Source organism: Heterodontus francisci, chromosome 7 (genome assembly GCF_036365525.1).
Source record: "Heterodontus francisci isolate sHetFra1 chromosome 7, sHetFra1.hap1, whole genome shotgun sequence".
In the NCBI taxonomy this organism is placed as follows: Eukaryota; Metazoa; Chordata; class Chondrichthyes; order Heterodontiformes; family Heterodontidae; genus Heterodontus; species Heterodontus francisci.
Genome location: NC_090377.1, coordinates 78,757,084 through 78,777,672, shown reverse-complemented (window position 1 = coordinate 78,777,672; position 20,589 = coordinate 78,757,084). Strand labels below are relative to the sequence as shown.

Sequence of the window (20,589 nt, the reverse complement as noted above, 5' to 3'; positions counted from 1 at the left end):
CCCAAATATGTCTCAAGCACCCAATCCTTAACTGATATTAAATTCTGCCATTTTTTTCCCCAAAAACACACCAGCCTCAATATAAAGTAGGAAAAACGAAACTGTCTGTGCATATTTATTTTCTAAACTCAAGTCCAATATTTTGATGCTTGCTACAAACTCCAATAACTTGCCACCGACTCCAGCCCCTTTCCCACTATTGAATGAGCCAATCCATTCATTATTTCAGCACTGTTTGACCGAGCTGCACTTTATCACCATATCCTATCCGTCACTAAGACCAGTTACTTTCTCTGTAACATTGCCTGCTTCAATATCTAACTTGGCACTCCAGCACTGAAATCCTTATCCATGACTTAGTCACCTTCAAAATTAACTAAACTAACATATTCCTTGCTAGCTTCCCTTCTTCCACTCTCAACAAACTTAAAAAAAACTCTGCTGCATATATCCTGTCCACCACACACAATGCTCCACTGACCTGCACTGGCAACAAACTGCTCACATATCACAATCCACTACTGGCCTTAGCCTACCCTGTTTCTGCTATCTACTCCAGCCCAAATTACACTCAGAATGCCTCATTCCTCCAACCATGGCATTACATTCATGCCCTTTGCTCCACTATTGGTGGAAGCCCTTTCAGTCACCTCTGTTCAACTCAAACTCTCTATGTGCATCTCTTTACCTTTAAAAACCTCAAGGTCTGTCTCCCCAGATCTGAATACATTAACATGGAGTTACAGCTTAATTGATCTATTCCCTTGAGAATCTTAAATATTTGAATAATATCTTTACTCCAGAGTAAACAATCCCAGCCTCTTCAACTTCTCATAGCTCAGATGCCTTAAGCTATCAGCAGGTCTAGGTGCTGAATATCATTGCTGTAACATAGCAACTAGAATTGTACATATTGCACAAATATACCAGCACCTCATATAGACTTATTGCCTGGGATCAGTGCTCTATCCCACAGGCTATACATCCCAAGATCTAATTAGCTTTTCTTCCTGCACTGCTGTCTTCAGTGAGCCACATACCAATATCCCCAGATTCTGCTCGGGTAGTTTCCTGTAGTCCACAGCTATTTCGTTTAAACTCCATTTATTTCTTTCCCCATTAAATTGCAGTTTTCTACATTAAATGTAATTTACCATTCATTATTCCACCTTCCCAGTCAACTCAAATCTCTTTGCATTTAAACTGTCTGCTCCCTATTACTCAAACACCATCTCCCACAATTTGGTATCATCTGCAAAATGATACAGCTTTCTTTGTCATCCATTCTAAGTCAAATAGCAATAGACCCAGCACTGATCAATGTAACCCATTGCTATGTTGGTGCAGCTCCATCCACAAACCAATTTAGCCAATATTCACCGATTTTACTGATTTTCAATCCATCCCAGAAGCTAGTCTCTTATTTCATACCTTTCTACTTTGTGGACTAATTGCTTGTGTCACAGTATCAAAAGCCATACTAAAACCGGATTATATTCCATCCACAAAAGCCTTGCTAAAACCTAAATATATTACATCCACCATAAACAATGCCTGCTATTTCTTCAAAAACCAGCAAACCTGTTCGGCAAGACCTTCCTCCCTTAATTCCATGCTGACTCCTTCATAATATTCCCATTCTATTTAATTAACCCCTCTAACAGGGTGTTTTTTAATACTTTATGGAAAATGGATGAAAGGCTCACTGGCCTATAGGTTAGAATTATAGAAAAGTACAGCACAAAAAGAGGCCATTCAGTCCATTGAGACTATGCCAATTCTTTCAAAGAGTGATCCAGTTAGTCCCACTCTCGGTCTTTTTCCATATCCCTGAAATGTATTGTTGTTCAAGTATTTATCCTATTCCTTAATGAAGCCAACTATTGAATCTGTATCCACCATGCAATCAAGTAGTGCATTCCCAATCCTAACCACTTGTACGGAAAATAAAGTTTTTCCTCATATCACCTCTGGGTCTTTTGCCAATCACCTTAAATTTGTGGCCTCTGGTTACTGACCCTTCAGCAATTGGAACAAGTTTCTCTTTATTCACTCTACCGAAATCATTCATAATTTTAAACACCTATCAAATCTCTTCAGCTTTCTCTTCTCCAAGCAGAATGATCCCAGATTCTCCAATCCATCTACGTAACTGTAATCCCTCATCCCTGGAACCATTCTAGAAAAGCTCTTCTTTACCCTCTTCAAAGTCTTCACATCCTTCCCAAAATTCTTGGTTCATCCCTATTTTTGTGCTCTCCATCTTGACAGCCAAAAAGAAACAACAGCAAAAAACAGTACATTTCAAAAAGGCTGTGTGTTTGCAGTGTGTAAATGCATGGTGTGGTGTAGTACTGATCAACAGACCTTTGCAAATTTGATCTCCCTGATCTGTGCCATTAGCTATTGGGCTACTACAATTAGCTTCAGCTTAGTGGTGTGGACGGAGTAAATAAGTTAATCAGGGTGCCGCCCCATGATAAAATAGGCTCCAGGCATGAGAGTCTACACTCACATTGGGAGAATAGCCACTTGAGTGATGCATCAGAAGTCTATGGAACAGCGGTGTAGTACAAGCCTGAGGGGGGAAGGGGAAAAGCACAAGATGAGAGTGTACTCACCTCCATGATGGTGGGAAAGACTTCCTCCATTCTCAAGTATTTCTTCTCTGGCTGAAGCCTAATTTAATACAAAGAATTGAAACTGGTAGTTAAACATATTCATGAACAAATACTTCACAAGCCATTTTTGATTGTGTAGTATCAAAGCTACACTACTACCCTGCAAGCTTTTTCTGCACATTTTAGTATTAGTTATAACTAATTGGAATTTGACTGTTTTCTATTAACATTTCGGTATCCTTGGAAGTTTGAAAAATATTTTAATACTCAAAATTAGAAAATATTGAAAAATATGACTCTTTGGTTGAGCAGATTTTTTACCTCCTGGGATGGGAATGGGTAAGGAAACTTTGATCCAAGATTCTATAATGCTTAGAGGGATTTATGGGGCTAGCAATAAAAATTCAGTTAATCATGCAGCTGCTCAATTTCAAGACACTGCAACTTACACAAGTATATTTTTTAATCTATTGTACAATTCTAAGTGTGATGGGACAATATTTTTGTCTGCTTTAAGATCATATACAAAATCAAATTGGTTTGCTCTCAACATGCATTAACAGATTGAATGTTAGCCACAGACAAGCTTAAAGATGATGGAGTGGAAGGGAAAACAATGATATACAAATGGTCATGCTCAGTCTGCAACCAAATTTAAGCTCAACTCAATTAAAAGCCAATTTTTTCCCCCAACCTTTGGGGGAAGAACAGCCACATTCTACCAAAATATTCCACTCATTTCAATGGTCCAAATTTTACAAAACTGCAGCAAATAGCATAGAATGCAACAAAGGAAGTTTTAAAAAGTTTTTTTAAATTGTCAAGATTCTTTTGTGTCAGGTAAATCTTTGGACAAACCTTTAATAATGTAACTAAGCAAACTTACTCCAAGCTTAAATATTAGTGCTGGTTTCTTTCCAGTCCCTACCAATCCTTTCCTGTGACCTGCAATGGATAGGTCTATCAAAGTACTGAGCTGTAGTGGTGACAGGAGTTTGTCTACTGATTCTCACATGGAGCGTTTGATTTCAAATGTAGTGTCTGCGAGGCAGAATATCCAGGCTAGGAGTTCCCCATAGGGAACAGACAAAACTGTGTTAATACTGTTCAGATAAAAAAATATGAATACTGGAAATCAAATAACATTAAATTCTGGAAGTACACGACAGATCCATCACCATCTACAAGGACAAAAGACAAATCACCTTTTCAGGTGTTCTATTTTACAATTGAAACTAATCTTCAGGGATGCTGATGGACCTGCTGTGTCTTTCCAGCAGGATCTGTTTTTAATGGGGTTTAATCCAATTTGTATAAAGCCCATCAGTTCACCAAGACACTTTACTAGGATGGTAGAATACTTTGCAAAAGGCATCTACATTTGGCATGAACTGCCAAGGAAATCCTCCCCTGACAGAGCAAACATTACCATGGACACTCCCATGACCTGATTAAAACTTTGAGCAGCAGCACCATCCATGAAGACCCGAGTGAGATCTCTTGGCCATTTTCTGGTGTTACACTGGCCAGAACATGTTCCAGACATGGCCATCAATGCAGCACAAGTTTTTAAATTTAATTTTCTTTCAGGGGGATGATGCAAAACATACTGGAGTTTGTTTTCACACCACAGCTCATATGGAATAGGATAGCAAAGCATTTTAATAGCTCAACAATAGCTTCAGTTAGCATAGGCCGAGATGATTATCTGAACCCACAAGTTTGTTTCAACAATTAGATTATGGATCAACAAAACTTTAATGTGTAGCCATAGTGAATCTTGTGGCCTGCAGAACAGTTTCTAAATGTGCATGTAGGTGATAAATGTGTTTTGGAGAGTTTGGGAAAAAAGACATAGATCAGTTACACAAAATAGAAACCAGTCACCATATTATTGTTCTCATTCTGCAAATGAATCAAACTTTACAATCAACTCAAAATATTTACAAAGAGAAGTTTTTTTTACATTACATTTCACATTTTTTAGAAAATAGTTCTGAATAAGGGGAAGCGTATACGAGTACTTGGACAAAGTTACCTCAATTTTCTCAAACACAGTAATTGGGTCACTTATACCCCTGTAATTAAAAGCAAAGTAGAAATAGACACAAGCTCCAGCATCGTAAGTTTGGGTAACTCTGAAAGAGAAAACAAAGTGAAGTTATGTTGAACAACCACAAATAATTTGCTCAATCATCTGTTTATTTATTTATTTTATTTATTTAGAGATACAGCACTGAAACAGGCCCTTTGGCCCACCGAGTCTGTGCCGACCAACAACCACCCATTTATACTAATCCTATATTAACCCCATATTCTCTACCACATCCCCACCATTCTCCTACCACCTACCTACACCAAGGTAAATTGGCCATTGTAAATTGCCCCATCAACCTGCAAGTCTTTGGCTGTGGGAGGAAACCGGAGCACCCAGCGGAAACCCACGCAGACACAGGGAGCACTTGCAAGCTCCGCACAGGCAGTACCCAGAACTGAACCCGGGTCGCTGGAGCTGTGAGGCTGCGGTGCGAACCACTGCGCCACCCTGTTATTTTACTCTTCTTACATTGAAGGGTAGTGGAACTAGGCGAGTTACTCTTGCAGAGATACGGCACGGACACAAGCCGAATGGCTGCCTCCTGTGCTGTAACAATTCTGATTCTAATACAAATGCATGGATTAAAATCTATGGCCTGGACTGTACTCTGGAGTGGAGTTCTCTGCAGGGGTACTGTTGAAAGGCGAAATTTGGAAGAATGGGTTTCCAGAATGTCCTGCAGAATTTAAATACAAGACTACTTTAAATTCTTTTCCTGTGGGGGTTCCCATCCATAGTCAGCCGAACTGACAGGCTGAAGGCCTCTTGGGTAGGATGCCCGCTTCAAAGAGCCAAAGTCGACAAGAGCAGGTAGGTGTATGGGGTGAGCGGGAGATCATGGCAGCAGGGCGAGTCATCCCATGGTGTTCTGTGGGGTCCCAATTGTGGGGAGAGGAATGGATGATGGCCTTTTGTGTGGGGGCTGCGGGGGAAGTAGGAAGGAAAGGTGAGCAGACAGATTGGGGCAGGTTTACAGATGGCTAAACAAAGTAGCTTGTTGGGCCTGGAGGAAGTACTCTGTTCTTTCAGGCTGACAAGCAATGCTGTAAATTTACTTCATGGATTCAGTCCTCCTCTCAGCTGCTGAGTTTCCCCAAGGCATGGGAAACCTGACTGCCTATGGTTAAAAATAGAATGACTTAAAATGAAAGCATGTTGCCTCATTTAAATAACCAAACCACTTCCCATGATTGGGTTGGTCATCCACCCCTCACCCCATTTCCAATAAATCAGAATTGGGCAGATTTGGTTCCCGTTCCAGATTTTTTTCATTTTTACCAGACAACCCCAACCCACCCAATTTTGGGAGTTAGAACATAAGAAATAGGAGCAGAAGTAGACCATTCAGCCCCTCAAGCCCCGCCATTCAATAAGTTAGGATTTAGCCCCATGTTTATGCCAATACGTCTAGAAGATCCCTTTACAACAACTTACACATCACCTTTAACAGAGAAAACATTTTTAGGAAAATGAATTCTGGAGCACAAGGCCATGGTGGATGGTGACTCGATGCTCAATGACGAAATGGAGAGACAATATGTTAAAAATCTCTAATTATTAATCCTCCATACGTTATTGTCAAATCAAGTTGGACTAGTTGCAAGATGAGCAATTATGTGACGTCTCCTCCTACACTTTTATTAAAAGAACTTTAATGCAATAGTCTGCAGTTTTTGGATTAGAGGTAGTGAGACACCACACAAATGGATTCAGATTGCACCTTTTTCTTCAAACTTAGCGGAGTTTTTAAACTCTGTCATGATTCTTTTGGGAGCTGCCCCTTGTGGGTGTGGTGGGGGGGTGGTGGATAAAGAAGAAAATAAAGCAGAGGATGTTCTGGGCCACAGCAGGTAATTGGAGAAAATAGGAAGGAAATAAATTCAATTTACTCCATATGACATCAAGAAACGGCTGATGGCACGAGATACAGCAAAGGCTATGGGCCCTGGTGACATCCCAGCTGTGGTACTGAAGACCTGTGCTCCAGAACTAGCCAGACATTTAGCTAAGCTATTCCAGTACAGCTACAACTAGAAATCTATCTGACAATGAGGAAAATTGCCCAGGTATGTCCTGTCTTCCAAAAGCAGGACAAATTCAATCTAGTCAATTACTGCCCCATCAGTCTACTCTCAATCAGCAAAATGATGGAAGGGGTCTCATCTACAGTGCTATCAAGTGGCACTTACTCAACAATAACCTGCTCACGGATGCTCAGTTTGGGTTCCTCCACAGCCACTCGACTCCATACCTCATTACAGCCTTGGTACAAACATGGGCAAAAGAGCCGAGTTCCAGAGATTAGGTGAGAGTGACTGTCCTTGACATCAAGGCAGCATTTGACTAAGTGTGGAATCAAGGAGCCCTTGCAAAATTGAAGTCAATTGAAATCAGAAGAAAAACTCTCCACTAGATGGAATCATACCTAACACAAAGCAAGATGGTTGTGGCTGTTGGAGGCCAATCATCTCAGCCACAGGACATCACTGCAGGAGTTCCTCAGAATAGCATCCTAGGCCTAAGTATCTTCAGCTGCTTCAATCACCTGCCTTCCAACACAAGGTCAGAATTGGGGATGTTCACTGATGATTGCAGTGTTCAGTACCATTTGCAACTCCTCAGATACTGAATCAGTCGGTGCCCGCCTGCAGCAAGACCTGGACAACATTCAGGCTTGGGCTGATAAGTTGGAAGCAACATTTACACCACAGGTGCCAGGCAATGATCATCAACAAGAGAGAATCTAACCATTTCCCCTTGACATTCAATAGCATTACTATCGCTGAATTCCCCACCATCAAGATCCTGGGTTCCACTGACCTGAAACGTTAACTCTGCTTCTCTCTCCACAGATGCTGCCAGACCCGCTGAGTATTTCCAGCATTTCTTGTTTTTATTTCAGATTTCCAGCATCTGCAGTATTTTGCTTTTATCAAGATCCTGGGGGTTATCAATCACCAGAAATTTAACCAGACCAGCCATATAAATACTGTGGCTACAAGAGCAGGTCACAGGCTGAAAATACTGAGGCGAGTAACTCACCTCCTGACTCCCCAAAGCCTGTCCACCATCTACAAGGCACAAGTCAGATGTGTGATGGAAAACTCTCCACTTGCCTAGATGAGTGCAGCTCCAACATTCAAGCAACCTGACACCAAGACAAAGCAGCCCGCTTGATTTTCACACCAACCACCTTAAACATTCACTCCCTCCACCACTGGCATGCCACGACTGCAGTGTACACCATCTAGAAGATGCACTGCAGCAACTTGCAAAGACTTCTTCGACAGCATCTTCCAAATCCACAACCTGTACCACCTAGAACAAGGGAAGCAGAGGCATGGGAACCCCACCACCTGCAAGTTCCCCTCCAAGTCACACACCACCCTGACATGGAACTATATCGCCATTCCTTCGCTGCCACAGCATCAAAATCCTGGAACTCCCTCCCTAACACCACTGTGGGTGCACCCACTCCAAATGGACTGCAGCAGTTCAAGGCAGTAGTTTACCACCTGCTCAAGAACAATTAAAGATGGGGAATAAAAGCTAATCTCGCCAGCAATGCTCACATCCCAAAAACAAATAAAAGAAAGGAAAGAAAATCAAACGAGAACAGAAAAAGTTGGAAATAAACTGGTCAGCCACCACCTGTTTAAACTAAAAGCAGTGCGGGGATAACCGTTTTGATAGAGAGACGCACTGGAGACTGTGAGGGCTCCATGATATCACAACTCTTGCCCTGCCGTAGAAGTTGCGGGGCTGGGAGGAGCTGTCAATGCAAGCTAGAATTGAAGTGCATTCTTCTGTTAAAGCAAACTGCAACCAGTGTACCAGTGTTAGAAGGGGTGGATATTAAGAAAATAATAAAAGGACAGTTTTGGAACATTCTTGGTCTCATTGCTATACTATCCCTTGATGAAGCCATGAGCTCTCCATTACCATTCCAGACTCCACTAACACCATCATGCTGTCTATTTTTCTAACCCAAATAAGCACAAACATTCATCAATGGAAGTCAGCTGATTTAGCTCCCGACAAAAACTGCACCCAAGATGCTGGTTCCGTCCTCCTTCCTGGCTGTTCACTCAGACAAAAACTGATAGTTTGACCATGAGTTGAGTTTCAACACTCCATATTCTAACCACCAAGACCACCTCAGTCCTTATTCACATTGCCAACGAAACCCTCCATCACCTCTAAAGCTTGATCATTCTAATTTTCTATTCTCAGGTCTCTGAATTTCCATCCTTCAAAAACTGCAACTCATACAATACTTCACTGCCCACATTCTACCCAACACTAATTCCTGCTCTTCCATCATCCTTGTGATGGCTACAAAGGGATATAGATAGGTTAAATGAGTGGGCAAAGATCTGGCAAATGGAGTAGCATGTGGGAAAATGTGAACTTGTCTATTTTGGCAAGAATAATAAAAAATAATTACCTAAATGGTGAGATTGCAGAGCTCTGAGATATAGAGGGATCTGGGTGTCCCAGTGCATGAATTGCACAAGGCTAGTATGCAGGTACAGCAAGTAATTAGGAAAACTAATAGAATGTTAGTTTATTGCTAGGGGAACTGAATTCAAAGGTAGGGAGGTTATGCTTCAGTTATACAGGGCATTGGTGAGACCACGTCTACAGTACTGTGTGTAGTGAGAAGAGACATTTGCCAGAGTGAAGTTGGAAATTTGGTGCACATGGGAATTCAGTGCAGAGGGGCTCCTTTTCAGCCTCCAGCAGCTGGTGAGTCTTCTTCCTTTGACTCCAAGGTAGGTGAGCGCAACTTTCCATTACTTCAGCTTAAATTATTAACTAATTGACTAATTAAAAAATAAGGTTGTAGAGATGGCTGGTGTTGTGCTGCAAATGTAGCATGTGGGAAGCTGTGGAATGAACTGCAATCCCAGAGAACCATGTCTGCAGTAAGTGTCTGCAACTTGCGTGACTTCAGCTCAGAATTGTTGAGCTGCAGACAGAGTTGCAGACATTGCGGAGCATCAAGGAGGGGGAAGAGTTTCTTCGACACTTTGTTCCAGGAGGCAATCACACTCCTTAGAGTCGGGAGACCATTGGAGATGGTCAATGGTCAGGGACAGGAGGGTGTGACTGTGAGTGAGGCAGGTAGGGGGGAAAATCAAGCATGTAGTGATGGAGGAGTCTCAGCCCCTGACCTTGTCCAACAGGTACCAGGTCCTTGCTATGTGTGCAGATGAAGAGAAGGATTGCAAGGTGGATGAGTGGACTGACCATGGTATCATGGTGAAAGATGCCTTCCAGTGGAGGGAGTGAAGAGAAGTGTGGTGGTGATAGGAGACAGTATAGTCAGGGGGATAGATACGGTTCTCTGTAGCCGCGTCCGGGAGCTCCGACGGCTGCGTTGTCTGCCCAGTGCCAGGGTTAAGGACATCTCCTCATGGCTGGAGAGGAACCTGGAGTGGGAGGGGGAGGATCCTGTTGCCGTGATCCATGTGGGAACCAATGACATGGTTGAACCGGAAATGCTCTGTTTAGAGAATTTGAGGAGTTTGGGTCCAAACTAAAATGCAGATCAAAGATAATCATCACCGGATTGTTACCTGAGCCACACGCAAATTGGCACAGAGTTAAGCAGATTAGAAAACTAAATGCGTGGCTCAAAGAGTGGCGTGGGAAGAAGGGGTTTTGATTTTTGGGGCACTGGCATCAGTACTCAGAAGAGGGAGCTAATACATTGGGATGGGCTTCACTTGCACTGGGCTAGAACCAATGTCCCTGGCCAATCGCATAACTAGGTCATTGGACAGGGTTTTAAACTAACAGGGAGGTGCGGGGGGGAGGGGGGGGCTTGGGTAAAAGGAAATTTTGAAATCCAAAGAGAGGGGGGCAGGATAGTGATGTGGGTAACTCCCAACAGAACGGGACAGAGTTTAATAAAAATTGTACATTGGCAAAAAAGATCATTGCAGGGAATAGCGGTTTAAAAAAAATATTAAAGTTCTTTTATCTGAATGCACGAAGCATCTGTAATAAGATAGATGAACTAGTGGCACGAATAGAGGTAAGTGATCTAGATCGAATTGCCATTACCGAGACGTGGTTACAAGGAGATCAGGGTTGGGAAATGAATATTACAGGACATACAATATTTCTGAGTGACAGACAGAATGGGAAAGGAGGAGGGGTAGCCTTCATAGTAAAGGATGGCATAAGGACATTAAGAAGGGATCTGGCCTCAGATGATCATGAAGTAGAATCAGTTTGGGTGGGAATTAGGAATAGCAGTAGTCAGAAAACACTGGTGGGAGTAGTTTACAGGCCCCCTAACAGCAGTTATATTATTGGACAGCTCAAATGGGAAATTATTGGAGCAATACATTATAGAACTGACTAGGGATAAAGCTAGCTTAGATCTCGTATTGTGTAATGAAGCAGGGTTAATAAGAAAAGTCATGGTAAAAGATCCACTGGAAAATGGTGATCATAATACCAATGAATTTCATGTTAAGTTTGAAAGCGACACATTTCAATCTCAAGCAAGAATCTTAAACAAAGCCAATTATGAAGGTATGAAGGGAAAACTGGCTACGGTTAATTGGGTAAATAGACTGGAAGGTATGGCGGTAAACGAACAGTGGGCAACATTTAAAGAAACAATTCAAAGGGTTCAAAAAAAAGTACATTCCATTCAAGAACAAAAACTCGTCCAGAAAGACACATCCGTGTCTCACTCAGGAAGTTAAGGAGAGTATTAGACTAAAAGAGGAGGCTTATAATGTTGCAAAAAATAGTAGCAAATCTGAGGCTTCAGACTGTTTTAGAAACCAGCAAAGGGCTACCAAAAAGTTGATAAAAAGGAAAAACTAGAATGAGAGTAACCTAGCCAACAATATAAAAACAGATTCTAAGAACTTTTATAAAAGTGCATAAAAAGGAAGAGAGTAGCTAAAGTAGACTTTGGTCCCTTAGAGGCAGAGGCAGGAGAAATCATCATGGGGAATGAGGAAATGGCAGAGGCATTGAACAAATATTGTGTCTGGCTTCACAGTTGAAGACACAAGTTCCATACCAGAAATAGGCAGTAACCAAGGGGCTAAAAAGAGAGAGAGGAAATTAAGGATATTGATAGCAACTGAGAAAAAGTGTTGGAGAAACTTGAGCGACTAAAATCTGACAAATCCTCGGGACCCGATGGCCTACAACCTCGAGTTCTAAAAAAAAAAAGAGAGCTGCAGAGATAGTGGACGCGCTGGCTATGATTTTCCAGAATTCCTTAGATTCAGAAATGGTCCTGTCAGCTTGGAAGTTGGCAAATGTTACACCGCTTTTCAAGAAAGGAGGCAGAGAGAAAACAGGGAACCACAGGCCAGTTAGCCTATCAGCCGTTGGGAAGATGCTGGAAATTATTACGGTAGTCTTAACATTGCACTTGGAAAAGCATAGTTTCTTTCTTTTTCTTTTGGGCCTCCTTATCTCGAGAGACAATGGATACGCGCCTGGAGGTGGTCAGTGGTTTGTGAAGCAGCGCCTGGAGTGGCTATAAAGGCCAATTCTGGAGTGACAGGCTCTTCCACAGGTGCTGCAGAGAAATTTGTTTGTTGGGGCTGTTGCACAGTTGGCTCTCCCCTTGCGCCTCTGTCTTTTTTCCTGCCAACTACTAAGTCTCTTCGACTCGCCACAATTTAGCCCTGTCTTTATGGCTGCCCGCCAGCTCTGGCGAATGCTGGCAACTGACTCCCACGACTTGTGATCAATGTCACACGATTTCATGTCGCGTTTGCAGACGTCTTTATAACGGAGACATGGACGGCCGGTGGGTCTGATACCAGTGGCGAGCTCGCTGTACAATGTGTCTTTGGGGATCCTGCCATCTTCCATGCGGCTCACATGGCCAAGCCATCTCAAGCGCCGCTGACTCAGTAGTGTGTATAAGCTGGGGGTGTTGGCCGCTTCAAGGACTTCTGTGTTGGAGATATAGTCCTGCCACCTGATGCCAAGTATTCTCCGAAGGCAGCGAAGATGGAATGAATTGAGACGTCGCTCTTGGCTGGCATACGTTATCCAGGCCTCGCTGCCGTAGAGCAAGGTACTGAGGACACAGGCCTGATACACTCGGACTTTTGTGTTCCGTGTCAGTGCGCCATTTTCCCACACTCTCTTGGCCAGTCTGGACATAGCAGTGGAAGCCTTACCCATGCGCTTGTTGATTTCTGCATCTAGAGACAGGTTACTGGTGATAGTTGAGCCTAGGTAGGTGAACTCTTGAACCACTTCCAGAGCGTGGTCGCCAATATTGATGGATGGAGCATTTCTGACATCCTGCCCCATGATGTTCGTTTTCTTGAGGCTGATGGTTAGGCCAAATTCATTGCAGGCAGACGCAAACCTGTCGATGAGACTCTGCAGGCATTCTTCAGTGTGAGATGTTAAAGCAGCATCGTCAGCAAAGAGGAGTTCTCTGATGAGGACTTTCCGTACTTTGGACTTCGCTCTTAGACGGGCAAGGTTGAACAACCTGCCCCCTGATCTTGTGTGGAGGAAAATTCCTTCTTCAGAGGATTTGAACGCATGTGAAAGCAGCAGGGAGAAGAAAATCCCAAAAAGTGTGGGTGCGAGAACACAGCCCTGTTTCACACCACTCAGGATAGGAAAGGGCTCTGATGAGCCACCATGTTGAATTGTGCCTTTCATATTGTCATGGAATGAGGTGATGATACTTAGTAGCTTTGGTGGACATCCGATCTTTTCTAGTAGTCTGAAGAGACCACGTCTGCTGACGAGGTCAAAGGCTTTGGTGAGATCAATGAAAGCAATGTAGAGGGGCATCTGTTGTTCACGGCATTTCTCCTGTATCTGACGAAGGGAGAACAGCATGTCAATAGTCGATCTCTCTGCACGAAAGCCACACTGTGCCTCAGGGTAGACGCGCTCGGCCAGCTTCTGGAGCCTGTTCAGAGCGACTCGAGCAAAGACTTTCCCCACTATGCTGAGCAGGGAGATTCCACGGTAGTTGTTGCAGTCACCGCGGTCACCTTTGTTTTTATAGAGGGTGATGATGTTGGCATCGCGCATGTCCTGGGGTCCAGCACTTGGCCCATAGCCTTGTATGCATAGTATGATTAGAAGAAGTCAGCATTGCTTTAGTAAAGGGAGATCCTGTTTGACAAATATTAGAGGTTTTTGAGGATGTAACTAGTAGGGTAGATAAAGGGGAGGGTATATATAGTATACCTAGATTTTCAAAAGGCATTCAGTAAGGTGCAACATAAAAGATTAATAGGCAAGATAAGGGCTCACAGTGTTGGAGGTAATATATTAGCATGGATAGAGGATTGGTTAACAGAAGGAAGCAGGAAGTGGGCATAAATGGGGCATTTTCAAGTGGGCAGTGAATAGTGGCGTGCCACAAGGATCAGTGCTGGGGCCTCAGCTATTTACACTATCAATGACTTGGATGAAGAAACAGAGGGTAATGTATCTAAGTTTGTTGGTGATACAAAGCTCAGTGGAAAGGTAAGCTGCGGGGAGGACGTAGAGAGGCTGTAAAGAAATATAGACCAGTTAAGTGAGCGGGCAACAAGATGGCAAATGGAGTATAATGTAGGGAAGTGTGAACTTGTTCACTTTGGTCGTAAAAGTAGAAAAGAATATTTTATTAGGTATGAAACTGGTAAGTGTTGATATTCAGACAGACTTGGGGGTACTTGTACAAGGAATGCACAAAGTTAACATGCAGGTGCAGCAGGCTATTAGGAAGGCAAATGGCACATTGGCATTTATTGCAAGGGGATTGGAGTACAGGAATAGAGTCATAGTCAGAGTCATACAGCACAGAAATAGGCCCTTCGGCCCATTATGTCTGCGCCAGCCATCAAGTACCTAACTATTCTAATCCCATTTTCCAGCACTTGGCCCATAGCCTTGTATGCTATGGCGTTTCAAGTGCTCATCTAAAAACTTTAAATGTTGAGGGTTCCTGCCTCTACCACCCCTTCAGGCAGTGCGTTCCAGATTCCAACCACCCTCTGGGTGAAAAATTTTTCCTCAAATCCTCCTGCACCTTACCTTAAATCTATGCCCCCTGGTTATCGACCCTCCGCTAAGGGAAAAAGTCTCTTCCCATCTAACCTATCAAGGCCCCTCATAATTCTGTATACCTCAATCATATCTCGCCTCAGCCTTCTCTGCTCTAAGGAAAACAACCCTAGCCTTTTCAGTCTCTTCAGAGCTGAAATGCTCCAGCCCAGGCAACATCCTGGTGAATCTCCTCTGCAATCACATCTTTCCTGTAGTATGGTGTCCAGAACTGTACACAGTACTCCAGCTGTGGTCTAACTAGCGTTTTATACAGCTCCATCATAACCTCCCTGCTCTTATATTCTATGCCTCGGCTAATAAAGGCAAGTATCCCATATGCCTTCCAAACCACCTTATCTACCTGTGCTGCTGCCTTCAGTGATCTATGGACAAGTACACCAAGGTCCCTCTGACCCTCTGTACTTCCTAGGGTCCTACCATCCATTGTATATTCCCTTGCCTTGTTAGTCCGCCCAAAATGAATTAAAAAGTCTTACTAAAATTGTACATGGCTTTGGCAAGACTGCACCTGGAATAGTGTGTGCAGTTTTGGTCTCCACATTTAAGAAAGGATATACTTGCACTGGAGGCGGTGCAACAAAGATTTACTCAATTGGTCCCTGGGATGAGGGGGTTGTCCTATAAAGAGGCTGAGGAAATTAGGTTTGTATTCTCTGGAGTTTAAAAGAATAAGAGGCGATCTAATTGAGACATACAAGTTTCTGAAAGGGCTTGATAGGGTAGAAGCCGAGAGATTATTCCCACTGGTTGGGGAATCTAGAACACGGTGACTGGCCCTTTATCCTGAGACTATCATTCAGGACTGAGATGAGGAGAAATTACTACACTCAAAGGGTTGTGAACCTTTGGAATTCTCTACCCCACAGGGTTGTGGATGCTTAATCATTGAAGACATTTAAGGCTGGGATACACAGATTTGTCTCACAGGGAATCAAGGGATATGGGAACCGGGCAGCAAATTGGAATTGAAGCCCAAGATCAGCCATGAATGTATTGAATGGCAGAGCAGGCTGGATGGGCCATATGATCTTCTTCTGCTCCTATTTCTTATGCCCTTGTGTATTGGTCTCCTTATTTAAGGAAGGATGTAAATGAGTTGGACGCAGTTCAGAGAAGGTTTATTAGACCAATACCTGGAATGGGCGGGTTGTCTCATGAGGATAGGTTGGACAGGCTAGGCTTGCATCCGCTGGAGTTTAGAAGAGTAAAAGGCAACCCAATTGAAACACAAGATCCAGAGGGGTCTTGACAGGGTAGATGCGGAAAAGATGTTTCCCCTTGTGGGAGAATCTAGAACTAGGGGTCACTGTTTAAAAATAAGGGGTCGCCCATTTAAGACAGAGATGAGGAGAAATTTTTTCTCAGAGGGTCATTAGTCTTTGGAACTCTTCCTCAAAAGGCAGTGGAAGTAGAGTCTTAGAATTTTTTTTTTTTTTTTAAGGCAGATATAGATAGATTCTTGACAAGCAATGGGATAAAAGGTTATCGGGGGTAGGTTGGAATGTGGAGTTGAGGTTACAATCAGCCATGATCTTGTTGAATGGCGGAGCAGGCTCGAGGGGCCGCGTGGCCTACTCCTACTCCTAATTCGTCTGTTTGTATGTCCTTGTGAACCTTAATTGGGTCACCCATTTCCTCATCTACATGTCTCTCTGCGGCCTTGCTCCATGTTCCCTTTGCAACCTCTTCTGGCACCATGTGCCAGCACGTCTTCTACTTTTCTAGCTCTGGCCTCCTTTACATTGCCCCCTCACTTTGATCTATTTACAGTTTAGAACTTTCAGTTACTCACACAATTGCTTTCCCCAAATTCCCTCATCTCTTCTCTACTTTAAATATCTCAAAAACAATTGTTGTCTTTTGTCACCTCCTGCATCCCATCTCTGCTTGGTGTTCAGTGGTCATCTCTGAAGTTTGTTGCAATTAGAAATTGTGGGATAATTTACATATTATGACTGACTCCACCTCTGGCAACTCAATATTCCAGGGTATAGAATCTTCAGGCGGGATAGGCGAGGGGATAAAAGACGAGTTGGCATTGCACTGTTGATCAAGGAGTCAATTACTGCAGTAAAGAGGAATGATATCTTAGAAGGTTCCTCAAATGAGGCCATTTGGGTAGAACTTAAGAACAAAAAGAGGGCAATCACTTGGCTGGGCGTGTACTACAGTCCTCCAGTCAGGGAGAGATAGAGGAACAGATATGTAGGCAAATCTCAGAGGTGTAAAAATAATAGGATAATAATAGTAGGGGATTTCAACTTACCAAATATCAACTGGGATAGTCTTGATATGTCCAGACTGGCCAAGAGAGTGTGGGAAAATGGCACACTGACACTGAACACAAGTCTGAGTGTATCAAGCCTGTGTCCTCAGTACCTTGCTCTACGGCAGCGAGGCCTGGACAACGTATGTCAGCCAAGAGCGACGTCTCAATTCATTCCATCTTCGCTGCCTCCAGAGAATCCTTGGCATCAGGTGGCAGGACTGTATCTCCAACGCAGAAGTCCTCGAGGCGGCCAACATCCCCAGCATATACACCCTACTGAGCCAGCAGCGCTCGAGATGGCTTGGCCACGAGGCGCATGGAAGATGGCAGGATCGCCAAGGACACATTGTACAGCGAGCTCGTCACTGGTATCAGACCCACCGGCCGTCCATGCCTCCGCTTTAAAGACGTCTGCAAACGCGACATGAAGTCCCGTGACATTGATCACGTCAGTTGCCAGTGATCGCCAGAGCTGACGGGCAGCCATAAAGGCAGGGCTAAAGAGTGGGGAGTCGAAGAGACTTAGCAGTTGGCAGGAAAAAAGACAGAAGCGCAACGGGAGAGCCAACTGTGTAACAGCCCTGACAATCAATTTTATCTGCAGCACCAGTGGAAGAGTCTGTCACGCTAGAATTGGCCTTTATAGCCACTCCAGGCGCTGCTTCACAAACCACTGACCACCTCCAGGCGCTTACCCATTGTCTCTCGAGACAAGGAAGCCAAAGAATATCAAATGGGATAGTCTTAGTGCAAAAAGCTTAAAGGGGGAGCAATTCTTAAAATGCATACAGGAGAGCTTTTTGAGCCAGTACGTAGAAGGTCCTACAAGAGAAGGGGCAGTACTGGACCTAATCCTAGGGAATGAAGCTAGACAAGTGGTAGAAGTATCAGTGGGGGAGCATTTCAGGGATAGTGACCATAACTTTAAGATTTAAGGTCGTTATGGAAAAGGACAAAGACGGGCCAGAAATAAAGGTACTGAATTGGTGGAAGGCCAATTTCAATTTGATAAAACAGGATCTGGTCAAAGTGGACTGGGAGCACTACTTGTAGGAAAGTCTACATCAGGCCAGTGGGAGTCAAAGAGGAAATAGTGAGGGTTCAGAGCCAACATGTACCCGTTAAGGTGAAGGGCAGGACCATCAAGTCCAGGAAACCCTGGATGTCAAGGGATAGAGAGTATTGGATCAGGAACACAAAAAGGCTTATGGCAGATGCGGAGCGCTGAAAACAGCGGAGGCATTAGAGTATAGAAAGTGTAGGGGGGTACTTAAAGTAATTAGGAGAGCAAATAGGGGACATGAAAAAACATTGGCGGGCAAGATAAAGGAAAATCCCAAAAGGCATTTTATAAGTATATTAAGGGCAAGAGGATAACCAGGGAAAGATTAGGGACCAAAGTGGCAATCTGTGCGTGGAGCCGGAGGACATAGGTGAGGTTTTAAATGATTACTTTTCATCTGTTTTCACTGTACAGAACGACGATGTAGGTGTAGAGATCAGGGAGGGGGATTGCGATATACTTGAACATATTAACATTGAAAGGGAAGTATTAGATGTTTTAGCAGGCTTAAAAGTGGATAAACCCCCAGGCCCAGATGAGATGTATCCCAGGCTGTTGGGAGGCAAGGGAGGTGATGCCAGGGGCTCTGACACAAATTTTCAGATCCTCTCTGGCCACGGGAGAGGTGCCAGATACTGGAGGACAGCGAACGTGGCACCATTATTCAAGAAGGGTAGCAGGGACAGACGAGGTAATTACAGGCCGCTGAGTCTAACATCAGTGGTTGGGAAACTATTGGAAAACATTGAGGGACAGGATTAATCTCCACTTGGAGAGGCAGGGAATAATCGGGATAGTCAGCACAGCTTTGGTCGGGGGAGATCGTGTCTAACAAACTTGATTGAATTTTTTGAGGAGGTGACTAGATGCGTAGATGAGAGTAAAACAGTTGATGTAGTCTACATGGACTTTAGTAAGGCTTTTGATACGGTCCCGCTTGGGAGATTGGCAAAGGTGGTAAGAGCCCATGGGATCCAGGGCAATTAGGCAAATTGGATCCAAAATTGGCTTTGTGGCAGTCAACAGAGGGTAATGGTCGAGGGGTTTTTTGCGAGTGGACGCCTGTGACCAGTGGTGTACCACAGGGATCGGTGCTGGGACCCTTGCTACTTGTCGCGTACATTAATGATTTAGACATGAATATAGGAGATATAAGTAAGTTTGCAGATGACACGAAAATTGGTGGTGTCGTAAATAGTGAGGAGGAAAGCCTTAGATTACAGGACAATATAGATGGACTGGTAAGATGGGCAATGCTACAGCAAATGGAATTTAATCCTGAGACGTGTGAGGTGATGCATTTTGGGACGACCAACAAGGCACGGGAATATAGAATGGATGGTAGGACCCTAGGAAGTACAGAAGGTCAGAGGGACCTTGGTGTACTTGTCCATAGATCACTGAAGGCAGCAGCACAGGTAGATAAGGTGGTTTGGAAGGCATATGGGATACTTGCCTTTATTAGCCGAGGCACAGAATATAAGAGCAGGGAGGTGATGATGGAGCTGTATAAAACGCTAGTTAGGCCACAGCTGGGCACCATACTATAGGAAAGATGTGATTGCACTGGAGAGGGTGCAGAGGAGATTCACCAGGATGTTGCCTGGGCTGGAGCATTTCAACTCTGAAGAGACTGAAAAGGCACGGGTTGTTTTCCTTAGAGCAGAGAAGGCTGAGGCGAGATAGGAAGAGACTTTTTCCCGTAGTGGAGTGGTCAATAACCAGGGGGCATAGATTTAAAGTAAGGGACAGGAGGTTTAGAGGGGATTTGAGGGATAAAAAATTTCACCCAGAGGGTGGTTGGAATCTGGAATACACTGCCTGAAGGGCAGGTAGAGGCAGGAACCCTCAACATTTAAGTGGTATTTAAATGAGCACTTGAAACGCCACAGCATACAAGGCTATGGGCCAAGTGCTCGAAAATGGAACTAGAACAGTTCGGTGCTTGATGGCCTGCATAGACACGATGGGCCAAAGGGCCTGTTTCTGTGCTGTATAACTATGACTCTATGACTTTTACAGTATTGCAAAGGTTGTTGTTGGACCAGGTTAGCAATTTTTACCATGTGGCAGTAAGGCTGCATTTACCTTACAGCACTGTTCCACAGCAACAGTATTATAAAAGGTAAAGTGCACCATTATTGCCTTCAGAGGAATCTGAACTCACCTCAAGATGTGGTTTTCCCCCGTCACTTCTGCAGGCAGCAAGAGCAAAGCAAAATTAACACCTGGAGGTGCAGGTAGCCATTTTGTTCTGTTCAAAAGTGGGCAGAGTACTCAACTCACTTATTCAGGTCAGCAATGCTGTTTACCACTTGGCACAGAACTTCCACAGACATCAGGGAAGGTCAGGTGGCTGATTATATTTTGTAACTGTTAATTAAAATACTTATGGAGTACCCCAGTTATTGTATAGCTCAACAGAAATAAACGTATCCAAATAAATGTTTATTCCAAA

At 43.8% G+C, this 20,589-nt stretch overlaps 1 protein-coding gene across 2 annotated transcripts in view; it reads right to left on the bottom strand.

Annotated features, from left to right (window-relative positions):
• Positions 1 to 20,589, bottom strand: part of agps (alkylglycerone phosphate synthase) — a 177,617-nt gene that overhangs the window by 13,174 nt on the left and 143,854 nt on the right. For both annotated transcript variants that reach the window (XM_068035498.1, XM_068035497.1), the window contains exons 18-19: positions 4,660 to 4,759; positions 2,622 to 2,679 (exon numbers count right to left, since the gene is read on the bottom strand). In XM_068035498.1, the coding sequence (XP_067891599.1) occupies positions 2,622 to 2,679; positions 4,660 to 4,759 (158 nt within the window). The remainder of the gene's footprint in view (positions 1 to 2,621; positions 2,680 to 4,659; positions 4,760 to 20,589) is intronic.